This window comes from Lissotriton helveticus, chromosome 7 (assembly GCF_964261635.1).
Source record: "Lissotriton helveticus chromosome 7, aLisHel1.1, whole genome shotgun sequence".
Lineage (NCBI taxonomy): Eukaryota > Metazoa > Chordata > Amphibia > Caudata > Salamandridae > Lissotriton > Lissotriton helveticus.
Window position 1 is genome coordinate 519,375,972 of NC_136068.1, and position 14,116 is coordinate 519,390,087.

A 14,116-nucleotide genomic window follows, 5' to 3' on the forward strand; every position below is an offset into this window, starting at 1 on the left:
TCTTATTTCCTGTTTTTATTTATTTTGTAGTTTTTACTTATGTTTTTTTCTGGGTCTTTCTTTCTGATCTTTCTTTTACTTTCTACTCATCCCTTTATCTTAGCTTTTCATGTATCCTTCCTGATGTCCTTTTTACTTAATCATTTTCTTTGAGTCCTCCTCTTTTTTGCTTTTTCTTCCTTACTTTCCATCCTTGCTTTTTTTACTTCATATTCTCATCTTCTTTATTTAAAATATCTTCTAAAATACTCCATTCATTCTTTACTTTTCTAACCCCCTTCTTTTGCTGCCTCCTATTTCTTGGGCTCCCCCTCTGGACATTACACTGCCTAAACTAAAACAGTAGGCTTAATATTGCCGGCTAAAGTATTTGATTAACATTTGTCTATAGGTCTCGAGTTTCACACTGTACTTCGTTTTCTGAGGAGGATAGGTCGGAGTCTTGGGTCCAGTGTTGGAGCAGCTTTGGTCACTGACTTTTCATTTAAAGCCCTTTTGGGCTGAAAGGGTTGTGCTGATGTGTTTTTTACTAGAGCACCAGTTTGCTCTTAGATCTTTGTCCATGGACTAGGGAGCTCAATCAAGGGGTGTCTGCGTGTGGAAATGCCATGGCAGCATGAATGTGTGGTGTGGAAGGAGTATAGGGTTTTCCCAGCAAAAGCTTTCCGGCAAAATGCTTTAACTTGTGACCTGCCATCCAACTAGGTGTAGTTGGTATAAGTCTGGGGGAAGATCTTCTGCCTCAACGCTTAGCCTGCATCAGCTATGGAGGTTTAGTCATTTGCTTAGGGTCTCAATGGATGGCATACTACACAGGCTGGCTACTGCCCTCCTACACCTTGAGTGAATATGCTGGTGCTGTGCACTTTTATTTGCGGTTAGGGCTTGCGTAGTCATCCTTTGGTAAAGCTATGAGCAGGTGCATTAGTGGAGGGGGGGCCTTGTCAGGTTCCCTCAATAGATACATTTTCTACCTGGCCCTGTCACTTGATCCCCGTTCCAGTACTGTACAAGAGTTCCCTCTGTTTGCAAAAGCCATTGTTATTATTCTCCTGTCCCTGTGTTTGATCTAATTGGTCGTTTGTTTCAAGGTTCTTTCCCTGGTCTCCTCCAATAATCCTCTTGATTAACTTGTCCCCATCCAGCTGGAACAGTCCAGTAAGTGAGGTTTAAAGAAGGTTCATACTAAGATTCGAGCTGCGAGTGATGGTCTCTTCACTGGTGCAATGGTTCACGGAGTTCCTGAGATGGAGAGCCATGAGGTGCTGGTTGGCCTCAGTTCGGTGTAGTGGAGGCTGAGTAGTCCGTACTGTAAGAAACAAGGCAAACTGTGTGCAACATTGCAGTTCTATAGTAGTAAACTATCTGACTAAAGAAGCGAAAGCAATCAGTACAGCTAGCGCATGGAACAGAAATTAAATTGCCTCATCCAATGATCCCTCTTAGTGTAAAACCAATGTTTGCCAATATCGCCCAGAAACCCGCATGTCCCAATGGAGAAAGCACAAGTAAAGGCAATGCACCCCCCCACCGCTTGTCACACCTACAGACAAATCCACAGTAAACCTGCTAATCTGAATATAGTAACAAGCCTTCAATAGATCCTGGGATTGTTTTCCGTCTCATGTGGTTGTGGTTCTTTTGAGATGAGTAAACTACCTTCCCAAAACCCAAGTGGTCCAGAAGTGCACAGAGCCGGCAGTCTTCACGTCTCACTCTGGTCTGGGTGGCATCACCAATTGTCCTGAAATTTTAATGACAAATGTGGGTAACCAAAGATTTGCCAGTTTGTGCCCAAATATCTCAAAATAGAATATAGTGTTTGGGTGTCCAACATAGGTTCAGTAAATCCAACTCCTCTACATAGGGCTGCTTCTCTGGTCCCATCAGTAACTTTCCCATTCTTAGTACTCTAGTCAGTGCTACTAGCGGTTTCTCTTGCTATATCGGTAATTCTCCATTCTTAGTCCTCTAGACAGTACTGCAGCAAAGTCTCTGTTCATACATCCAAAACACTCTAAACCAAAAGATAGTCATTGTAAAATGACAATGACTTAACTCTAATAAATGCTTCACCTGTTGCATTTTAAATGCTTGTTTATTAGGCTGTCCAAGTGTCCAGTCCTTCAGTTTCATGTACTACTGTGATCTGCGCTCTGACTGTCCAGCTCTCTCCAATGGTTTCTCAGATGTATCCTGAAAGGAACAAGATGAACAGATCAGTATCTTGATACTTGTCAGGAGTTGTAATATCGGTTACGCTTTTCAGTGGCCTCCTGTTGAGGAGATCCGCCCTGTGACTTGGTCTTTTCTTTGTTTATTATCTCACTACTTTGATATGGTTCTTGCTTTGAGTTATCCATTTCTGAATTTTAGGCCTGGCTCCCAAGGTATCCCTGCCTATGGATGCATACATTTCTTCAGTAATATTTGTTTACTCTCGCTCTTGTTCTGAGTTAAGTTGGTGAGTCATTGGTGTACCACAACACAGCTGCTTTCCCCTTTAATATTACTCAACATAATGATGAATATTGCAGCAGAATTGCCCATCAACTTCATTCCCACATCCAAGGCAGGTGGTGCCACGTACTATTCTTGAATCTGTTTGAGCGCTTCTGGTAAAACATCTAATGATGGTGTACTACGAGTCCTAGGTGTTTACTGCAGCGAAGACTGTCTCCCCCAAGTGACATTTTTCCACGGGGAAGCCATCCCCATTGACAAGGATAATGTAAATTCTGAGGTTTGCCTGTGGTCCTGTATGGGGAAACACTACTTCAGGTTGCTTGTTTTTTGTGGAATCCAGAAAGTAAATTCCTCCAGTCTGGTGGGAATTGTCCCCTTAACAGCATTAATAGTCTGTGGACTAATGTCTTGTGTAGCCAATTGTAGTTGTGCAGCTTGAGCAGTCCTTGCATGATTTTCTGCTATTGTTCGCATGACAAACTGTCAGACTTGTATATATTCTGACTAAACTATTCTATAGTGTGCTTAATTGTGGTGCGGTCAAATTAGTTATATTTAGATGTAGTGTAACTGGCTAAAACTGGACATGGTGCCCCCTCATGACTAAGGGAACCTAGTTTAACTTCTTCTTTAGGGAGTGGTAGTGCGCCTTCATACCAATTTTGATCATGTTAATGGAATTTCTAAAGCTCTACACTTATTTGGAGCGTCAGTTGAAGTGTATGTGTGAAACAATCTTCAGCAGTTCGCTGCTGGTAATGTAATCCATATAGAATATCTCAGTCCTAAATGCTTCGTGTGCCTCAACCGCGAAGGTAACCTCCCTACCAGGAGGTGAGATCACATTGTAGCAATTTCTAAATAACCATGTCTGCAGTTCTCGGTATGTTTAATGCTGCCGGTTCAGCCATAAGAATGTTATCATTCAGAGGGTATCCCCGTGGGGAGATCCTTTTGAAAGGTTCAAGCTCTAACAACCTACAGCCAATATATAGATTTAACCTACTCCCTTGGGCAGGATTTTTCCTTAACACTAAGGACGTCTCCAGTTGAAGAGATGGGCTCTTTGTGTATACAAAAGACAATTACTCGGGCAATCCATTAAATAAGCGCTCAACCTATAACGCTGGCTGCACCATTTTGTACGGCTTGTACCTCCACTGTAAAACTGTGCGCTTGCTGGACAACCTAAACATCCGGATTGTGTCAGGATGATTCCATAAACACCCTCCGGATATTTTGCCCTGTATCCCTGCTAGCCCACAGTGCACCATCTTCACCCCTAACCGTATAGGAAAACAAATGTGTGTTCAACTTCAAAGCATTACCACTCTGATTCCACCCCCCAGTCCCCCGAACTCAGGGTAACCGATAGAGCACACTTTTGTTTGGACACTCATGCATACCCACAGAAATACTCAGCAACGTGTTTCAATATTTATTGAAGCATTCTGATTCTTTTATAAAATGTGTGCTGCAATAATCAATAGAATGAAACTGATTAGAGTAATTTCCGCCATGGTGCTAAGACAGTGAATACTTACAGGCATGTAAGTACTGTGTATATTGTACTCCTACCTAGCGCTCCCTAGCTTAGTCTCACTTAAGGTAGGCGATATGCCAAATCCCTGCCCAGGTGGTCTAATCTCCCATTATCTGTGGTCTTGTCAGGTTGTCTGTCTTTCTGTAGAGCTGGACATCACTTGTAAGCCGAAATCAGCTAAGCTGACATTCCGGCATGTAGTGAACTCTGTTGGTGGAGTGCTCCTCTTCTCCCCGTCCCACCGCGCCAACCAGGAAGTGGTTGAGAGTATATATATATATATATATATATATATATATATATATATATATATATATATATATATATATATATATATATATATATATATATATATATATTAAACAGCACCAATGTAGCGATGTTGCAAACTGTCAGGCCACGATTGTTTGTTCCAGTTGGATAGCATCTATTGAACAACAATGACGTTTTAACAGTGAACTTTAGCCCTTGTAGCAAATGTTCAAGGCGTCGTAATGTGCCTGTGAAGTAGAATTGTAAGCAACTCAGATAGTTATCCAGCATGGTCTCGTACTCCAATGCACATTTAGTCATCGTGTGTAAAAGAGAAGGCAACTTAATAAATGTGAGCATGCAAATGCCGGTGTTTCCTACCAGGCCTATCCTGACCACATGACCGAACTACCTTGGGCATCCACCCGTCGCTTTATTAAAGCTTGTGCAGCCTTTCGAAAGCAGCAGAAGGTGCAGAATATTGCATCTTAAGAGGCAACATTTTTGCCACCGGAGCTCACATGGGGTTGCCTTGGGCCCAGGGGTCGTGGTGTGGTCTCACTTCCTTAAGGTAAGACACTGGTTTTGGCAGCAGGGAAACGACAGTTGCCTAATGGGTTCCAGAGCTGACACTATAGTGTGGAAAAGATGCATCTAGGACATCTGCGAGTTACTCATTGAGGTTGCAGCACCTGCTCCTCCTCTACTGTCTTTAGAGACTACTCTTGGAAATGTTCCATTGTGCTACAGATTTATTCATACTGGCAGGAAGACCTGTGTATATTAGTCAACGATTGAGGGAAGCGTCGCCCAGTATGTTAAAGTTGACACTGGGGTGAATATTATAGGGAAACTCTGCGTACTCCAGAACTACCAACTAGAGTTGCAAAAAAGCCTGAGGCAGAAACTGTGTGCTCCAAAGTAATTAATTATCGTGAACCTGCCATCTCGTTTCTAGGCGGAAGAGTAGGCTAACGACCAGGTCAGACACCTGTAGAGCTTGAACGTACTGAATGGTCACCGCTTCAATCCAGTGAACATGGTGACTTACTCTGTCTCCGCGGCAGCAGAGAACAAAACCCTAGAAGCAGCCTGATCTGGACCATGGGTGTCCCTGCTGCCTGTATAACCAATCAGAATGGTTAATACTCTAGTGCGATGGGTAGAAGCACCAGTGCGGCAGGCGGCTGTGAGGTGGTGGCCATAGAGCGGGAAAAAAATGGAGGAAGCCATGCCAGAGTGTGGCACTTCCCATTGAACAGCCCACACAGTAAATACAAATACTGATTAATATCCCCCCCCCCCAGTTTAGGATTAACCAGTCACTCGAGCTCCAATTTCTGAAGTCCCGTAAATAGACAGTTGTAAAGGAAAGGCACTTATCTGGCAGACTAACAGGGAGGAAAGGGGAAGGGACTTTCTTTGTCTAGCTACTAGGGAGAGTAAGACAATTGAGAGAAATCAATGTTTGAGTTTAAAGACTCATGGAAAATGTAGTCTTTTGAGTTATTGCCCATGGTAGTTTTGGCTGCTGAGCTAAAATCAAGGGAAGAGTAATGCATAATTTGAGCCTCCGGTCCAGACCTTGAATTCTTAGGCACTAGCTCCTCACTCATATACTTAAATATTGCTGTAGGAATGGATTTAATAGCTTAGATGCTTTGAAATATTTCCCAATTTCTTTTTACCTGCCTTACAATAAAATTACAGGTTCTGTTCAGGTTGACTCAAATACAGCGAAACTAGCCAGGTTGTTACCGTACTCTAAGCCAGATTGACTGATAGGCCAGTCCTGCCAAGTCATTAAGGTTTGGAGTTGAGGCTTTCATAGCCCAGTAGGTTAACTGTTTAGGAGTGCAGTGTATAACATCAGAAGAGTAGTAATTGTAGTAATTAAAATGAGTATATAACCTGATCCGGTCCGTCTAGTAAAATTGTAGAGAAGTACGTTAAAGTATCTCATTTCCTATCCTTAAAAACATGGAGTCCTGATAAGATTTTGGCAGTACCTCAGGATTTTGAATGAATTCATGCAACTTTATGGATGGTTTTCTGTTTCCTTGTGTTCTCGTTAGACCATGTGTAGAACTGTTCGATGGCTCCCACCTAATGTTTTCCCATCATGATCTGAACTGCGAGCCAGTGAACTTTAGGTAACTCCCAGGTTTTACTTTCCTCGTCTGCCTAGATTTAGAATGCATGATTCATTTTATATTTTCACCTGCCACTTTGGTTGTTACTTGGATATTCATGCAAGAGCTCCCTAAGCTCGGAACTTAAGTTGACAAATAATAAAAGGTTTGCTATTAAGGGAGTAGCTCACTGGGGTGACTGGTAACATAATTTCTTTCTGGCGGTACTCACCCAAGTCATTTGGAAACAAAGCCCATCTGGCCACCATGCCCTTTAATCTGCCCTCCCCTGGCTTTTAGTGTAGAGACCTGACAATTAAAGGCAGGGTGTGTGAAGTAACAATAGGATTCTAGTTCTGTCACTCATCCAGTGTAAACAAAAATATATTTTAGAATTAAACTGATATTGTAATACCCTCTCCAATTGTACCTGAAAAAATGTATTTGTCATTTAACTATACTGACAATCCTTTGTTCTGTTTTAGGTGTTCACATTTGAAGTGGACCAGCAGCTGTTGGGGGCCATGCAGCAGAGTTCTTCATATCTGGAAAATATCCCTGGGATCCTGAGTTCAGAAATAGAACATGATGGTAAGGATAGGCGCAAATGTACCCATTGACTCTACAAATCGCTGTGGTCCTGGAGGAGGTTGAAAAAAATGAATTAACAAATCTGAGTGTGGTGGTAACTTTTGGAGCACAATATAGTTGTGAAGGGAATGAAAAGAACACTCCCATTTGCTCATTGAAAGCATAATATGAAGAACATCAGTTATGAAATGAAATAGTGCTGGCATATTGGTGCATTTAATTTTGGTGAGTAAGACAAGACTTTTTTCCTTCCAACTCTTGGCGTCATGGCTTTCATGATGCCCTACATATTTTAGAACATGCATATGTCCTGTTGGATTCAGGCTTTTTAGACACTGCTCAGGCAAGAGGTCTTAAGCCATGCAGCTCATGACACAATGTGATACTTTTTGCATCGGACTTTCAAGCACTGTAGATCCCCCTTCTCCCCCCTACATGAGAAGACAAGGTTCACAGCGTAAAAAAACCTTGCACCATGTGCATTCATTCTAATGTTCTGTCTTTAGTGCTAAACTAATCAACACATGTTGTCTTTTTGAAGCTAAAGCCACCCTTTTTGGTCTCTATTTATCATGCTGGTACTTCCTTTAAAGTTTTTTTCTTAAATGGTCTCTCCTAGTGCTTCCCAGACGTTTAAGACTACACCCAACTTTAGGAATAGTAAACTTTCATGACCCACCTAGCTTTAATGGATATGCGTTGGGTGTGGATTTTCTTTTCTGTAATAGCATTGTAAACATCAGTACCTTGACCACACACTTCGATATTGTGCTGTGGTCAGTAGAATGATCTGCCCATAAAAGTGAGCTGGAACCAGTTAGGTGTTGGCCTGTAGCATCTCTTAACCAAAATCAGAAGGCTTCTGAACAATCTTGGTGTGGATACCTGTGATTGGAGTACATTTGAAAACCCTCTTCTGCAGCAGAATGAGGTAAGACCTGATATCCGTTTTTGTTGGAACGAGGCAGTCATGCATTTTAGACTGTGTGTGTATCATAGCTCGACGTCCAATAGACACGCACTCCAATTTTGCAAAAACATTTTCCTAATTAAATCCGAAGTTTAAAGTGCACAAACACTGCAGCAAAAAAACCCACTTTTTTGGTGCTGTTTTTGCCGAACGGTTTGTTCAGTTTAAGTTTATGAATTATTGCAACGTTGGAGTGCGGTCTCTTGTAGATGTGGAGGAGTGATTTGCTTAGTGTATGGGTTCCTCATCTGGACGTTCACCACTGCTGTCAAGGCTCCTGCATATGAAGATGTATATTTCACTGAGAAAAACCAAAGGTTACAAGGACTTTATAGTTGGTCCCAGATTTCACACATACAAAACCAGTGAAATTCTGCAGTTCTAGTTACCTGCGCTAACTAGAACCTGCCCCCCCCAATGCACTGTTTGACCTCACATATAGCATCACTCATGACCTGGTCGGTGACGTCACGGATATATTGATTTGTAAGTGTTTTCTAAAGGTTTTTGTGTTAAATCTATATACTAAGGTACAACAAGAGCTACATTGGTATACTTGATGTACTACTGAGTGATTCCTTTTTTAATAGTTAGGTGTCTGAGTGACTGTACAGGTGTGAGTGCTTGTTCAGCTGTATAAGTGGGTGTCCAAGTGGCTATCTTTGTGACTGAGTGGCTGTATCAGTGAGTGGCTTTGACTCCTTGTGACTGTATGGGTGAGTGGGTGTCTTGCTGGCTGTAAGTGACTGGATTTGTAAGTGGCTGATTGTGAGTTGGTGTCTGTGGGATTGTATTGAAGAGTGAGTGGCTGTTAGTGGTTGTATGGATGTGTGGAATGGGTATATCCGTGGTTGTGTGGGTGGTTGTATGTGTAAGTGAGGGCCTCTGAGGCGGTGTGGGTTGGTAAATGGGTGTCTGAGTGACTGTATGGGTGAGTGACTGGCTGTGAGTGGCTCCTTGGATAAGTGAGTGGTTGTGTAAGTACTTGTATGGGTCTGTGAATGGATATGCGAGTGTGGGCGAGTGGGCGTTTGAGGTTGTATACGGGTGTAAGTGGTTCTATGGATTGTCATCAGTAATGTCACTGACATCTCATGAGTGTAATATAAGGACATAAACAGTGCATTGCCCCCTTTCTCAACCACTATGCAAATGCACCTCCTGGAGTACTGGCCCCCTGCTAACCATGTTCTCAGTACCATTGCTTTCCCTTAAAACTGTCCACAATTGGCAAAACTTCAACAACCCCTTTAAGTCCTTAGTAAATGTAGGTACCCCTGGTATGTAGGGCATTGGGACTGAAGAGGGTCCACTAGGCATGCAGCAAAAATTGTGCCACCCTAGTGACCCCTCAACAAAACTATGCAAACTGCCATTGCAGGCTGCGTGTCTTGGTGCAGAGAACTGAAGTCTGCATCCCACACAGCCCTGTCATGCCACCATACATTGAATGAGTTATAGGGAAGTCAACCCTACTGCAGGCCTTATATCCCTAAGGAAGAGTGCAGTATATCCCATGTGTGGGCATATTTGCATGAGCAGATAGTCCCCTGCAATATCCGAGCCATTCCTGGGTATTGTACATGTACAGGGAAGCCGTAGATAGTACATGAGCTGGATACTTGTCGCAAGTTTCCTCGCTCCATGATGGCTTCACTGAGCTCTAATATTTTAGATACCAAACATCTCTTCTTAATAAATCCACACTGATGCCAGTGTTGGATTTATTAATACATGCAGACAGACCTTTTAGAGGGCCCCATGGAAACCCACCAAGCACTGGTGTGGTATCTGACTAGTCTTAGAAAGCTTCCCACCACCAAACCTATTTCTGAGCTCACTGGGTGAGAGCTAGCACTCTGAGACTGGGAACAAAGTCTGCTCAGGGCAGAGGTGCTTCACACCTCCCCCAGGCCAGGATGGCCTTCCAGGGTGGAAAGATTCAAAGGCGATGCTGCCTTTAAAAGGCAAACCAGGCAACTCCAGTTAAGGGATGATACCATTCCCCCCTGTCTTGCTCCACATTTGTCGGTAGTACAGGCAGGAAAATTAGTTACATTAGGGGGTGGACCATTTTCAGCCAGTACCACCCCTGAGGTGGGGCAGGTGATGTTGAGTCCACTTTTTATTTCCCTCCATCTTGGTTTGAGGGAGAATTAGCAAATAGTGTCAGGGTAGTGACCCTTCCCACATGAAGTGGTCACTTAGAGGGGGTAGACACCTCTAAAGGTAGGTAGCCCATTTGGCTACTACCTGTCACTCTTTAACTCCCCTAAATTTAGTATTTAGGTGGCATCCCTGGACACAAAAGGGCAAACGAGATCTGCTGACTCGCAGACTGAATCCCTGCTTCAGAAAATTAGCACCAAAGCCTGCCTGCTGCTTTAAGGACTTGACAATCGTGGTGTGCTGCCTCCTTCAACTTTTAGGCCTCCAATAACCCTGGAGAACCTCCAACCTGTGCCGAAACACCTAAGAACTACCTTGGAGTCGAGGTACTACTCTCCTGAAATCCGCAGCCACCGAACCAGCATTTGCTGCTCCCCAGTGACTCGAATGCCGCACCTGAACCGAAAGTGGTACACCAGCCTTGGATGATAATCAGTCTCCCCTCCAAGTTTGGAGACACCAGGATCTACTGAAGCAGTTTCACGCCAATACAAAGTGTTCCAGACCCTTGGCAGTATTCACCAAGACGAAGAGTCCAATCCAGACTCCAACTGCCTAGGGAGCAAGATCCTGTTGACGGATGTTGAGACCCCTGAAAGCCACTTTGCAAGTGGCCCAGATGCCCTGGAATTGTTGCTCCAAGCTTCCAGCCCCTAACCAATAGGAAATCTTGGCACGTGCTGGCTGGATGACCAAACTGCCCTGCACCCAGCCTGCCTGGCCTGTGTACTGATGAACCAACAGTGGGTTCCCTCTGATTTACCCTTTGAGTCTCCTTGTGCAGTGCTTTTTCAGGTGGCCCCCTTCATAGCACACTAGTTACCACTGCCCTCTTCACCCTACTCCCGGCCAAATCCAGGATGCTCCTGGGAAACTGCCGGTGAAAGATTGTGCTTGTCCTTGCTACTTGCCTAAATCCCGAAGGTGAACCTCTAAATGCAACTTTTTATGTGCATTTTTCTATTTTCTCCCATTTGACTTCAAAGGTGAGTAATTGTGCACAAGTGATTTATTTTGTGAACTTAAATTCATATCTTAAAGTACTTGCTGTAGAATGAAGTTCTTAGTTTGAAAAATTATTTAAAAATCAGTGTTTTTGTAAATTTGTCTCCGATTTATTCTCAAGTGTCTCATTTATTGCCTTGGAGTACATCAAAGGCTTAGCACCATCCTCTGAGCCTAGCTGCTCACCCTCACTACCACAAATAGAGCATTTGTATGATCTACTTTTGCCTTTGTATACCAAACTGGTGCCACTGGACAGTGTACTTCATTTTAGTGTACTATATAGAGCCAGCATCCTACAACCTCCCACCCTTAGCTTTCTCCATTTTTTCTTTGATAGTCTTACCTTTTTTTTATTCTTCCTCTTTCTGCTACTTTCCGACCTGTGTTCTGGCTCTTTGTTATTTTCTGACCTTTACTGTGCCTCTCATCTCCCCTCCCATCCACTCCCAAGACCAGGGGCGATTCTCCAGGCCCCCATGCTCCCAGTCAGTTCCCTGCCTCCTGTGGGAGCTGGCATTGCTCTCAGACTGAACTGCCCAGCATGCAGCTTCCTCTGTCAGAGCAGTTCCGTAGTAGGGGATCTGTGTATAGTCATAATCTAGTGAATAGTCCCGCCCATGTGCGTGGACCCGGAGCAATCAAAAATAATCTCTTAAGTGTCTGTGCAGGTCTGCATTTTTTGATAACTTAAGAGAGAATGTAAAGACAGATAATGCAGCCTATATCCACAGGCTACACTGTCCAATACTTCAACTAGAAATTCCACCAAAAATCCACAAACCGCACAGCCTGTCCCGATTTCTCCACAGAGAAAAACTTTCCTTTACCAGCAAAACCCTCTGGAATGATAGAGAGGAAGGAGTGGACAGACAAGCCCCATAGGCTGCCATTATGTGATTCAGAACAGGATACTGTGCCTTTAAGAGAACTTTCCAGAACTCTCTCAGTATCCCAGAATGCACAGCAGGTCCCTTTTACTTTAAGTTCTTTTTTCCGGGTCCTGCAAGCAGGCCCCTGGAGCATTGAGCTCTCCCTTTTCAAGGGTTTATTTGGTGATTTTTCACTTTTTCAAGTATTTGAGCGCTTTCATTTGAAGTACTTTGGTGTTTTCTTCCTTGTGTGTGTCTTTGTGCACTCTTATTTGTCAAAATGCCTACTTTGTTTGACAAATGCCCAGAGTGTCCAAGGAAGACTGCCAAGTCGGACCCACATGAGGTGTGCATCATCTGCCTTCCCTCATCTCATGTCCCAGAGGAGTGTGGCATCTACCAGACATTATCCACCAGGACCCTGAGAGAGAGGATGAAGATCAGGCTCCAAGGCCTGGAAGATAAACTGAAGACGCAAGGTGGGTCTGGGCATTCTTCATCTGCCCATGCTGAGGTCTCGGGAGGAAGACCAGCAAACGTCCTATTTCTCCGCCGACGTCTATGGCATTGACTGCGTTGAGAGAGATGACAGCAGTCTGTTCCTCCGTCTCCCCAGCGCTCTGGGTTGAAGCGGCGTCGACGTTCAATGTCGAGGGGACTGACTAGGCCGCCGTCGACTGTCATTGGCGTGAATCGTCGAGTCTTCGACGTCGAGGGAGTTCGGCCCGGCGTCGGCGTTCGTCGTCGAGGCCACACTGCTGTTCGCCGTCGGCGAAGAGGAGGAGGTCGGCGTCGAGGAGGACGTCAAAGGCTCGCAGGCGTTCGACATCTAGGAGACGCTCTGCATCCAGATGGCGTTCGCCGTCGAAAGGCGTTCGACGTCACGGAGGAGACTCTCTACATCGAGAGGACGACTATCTCCGTCGAGACGTTCGCCGTCCAGTCGTGACTCAACGTCGAGACGATGGCGCCGGTCGACGTCGAGACCGCGTTCCTCGACGTCGAGACGACTTTCTTAAACGCCAAAGAAGCGCAGAAGGAGTTCTGGCGCCAGGAGTCCCGCTGGGGCGTGTCTGCGCTGTTCTCCAATAAGACACTGCCTCCATCGCCTCCGCCTAAGAAGAAGAGGGAGTCACCGGGCTCGGTGTACTCTGAGGTATATACACCGTCTAAGCCAAGGTCGTCTACCCCTCTTCCCTTGCCCAAGGAACCTCCGCCGCGGAATCCCACTCCGCCTCAGCTTCCACCACCGATTTCCCCCCTCATGCTCATCCTCTGCCAACTCCTCATGGACTGCGTCCGGTTCCGCCGAGGTCGGCTTCACTACCACGGTACCAGACTCCTGCTAAGGAGACTCCTCAGACGAGGGTCCCGGTCAGGCCGCAGTCTCCTGCTCCTTTGAGACCTGCGGAGTGTCCGAAGCCGAGGAGATCGCGCTCTCGTTCTGGACGGAGGGAGAGGTCGCGGAGTCGTCATCGGTCATTGACAAGATCAAGGCGACGCCACAGGAGGCGCAGATCAAGATCCCACACAGACTCTTCTGGGGCCAGGAATACTCGCCGACTTTGTCGGAATCCCCTGGGACGAGGGTGTCACCAGTGGACGACATAGTCTCATTCCAAGATATTCTGCTGAGGGGTGCGGCTTAGTTGGGCATCACGGTGACTGTGCCCACGACGTCCGTGATTTTCGAGACGCTACATAAAAAACACGTCTCGGCCGCTGCTACCCCTAGTACCAGGATTGGTAGAGCCCGCTCAGGAGTTGTTTCTCACTCCGGCGGTAACGAAGGCGGCTCCCTCCAGGCTCCTGTACCGGGCTCAGGATTCTGACCCGGCCTTTCTCAGGATGGATCCGCCACCTGACTTGGTCATAGTGACGGCTGCTAAGAAGCAGCATGCCACCACCCCGTCGTCCTCCATACCTCCTGGTAAGGAGAGCCGCTGGTTAGACTCGGCAGGCAGGTCTGTGGGACGTCGTCTACTGCAATGAAGGCTGCAAGTGCCGCAGTGTTGCTAGGGCGATACGATCGAGCCTTGTGGGAGTCCCTCCAGCAATTTGCTGAGCTCCTTCCTCAAGAGAAGGACTTCCAGGAGATTCTAAATGAGGGGCTACT

At 45.4% G+C, this 14,116-nt stretch overlaps 1 protein-coding gene across 3 annotated transcripts in view; it reads left to right on the plus strand.

Annotated features, from left to right (window-relative positions):
• The window catches only part of LOC144768698 (zinc-binding protein A33-like), a 200,108-nt gene that overhangs the window by 45,194 nt on the left and 140,798 nt on the right, over window positions 1–14,116 (plus strand). For all 3 annotated transcript variants that reach the window (XM_078652561.1, XM_078652559.1, XM_078652560.1), the window contains exon 2: window positions 6,879–6,984. In XM_078652561.1, the coding sequence (XP_078508687.1) occupies window positions 6,879–6,984 (106 nt within the window). The remainder of the gene's footprint in view (window positions 1–6,878; window positions 6,985–14,116) is intronic.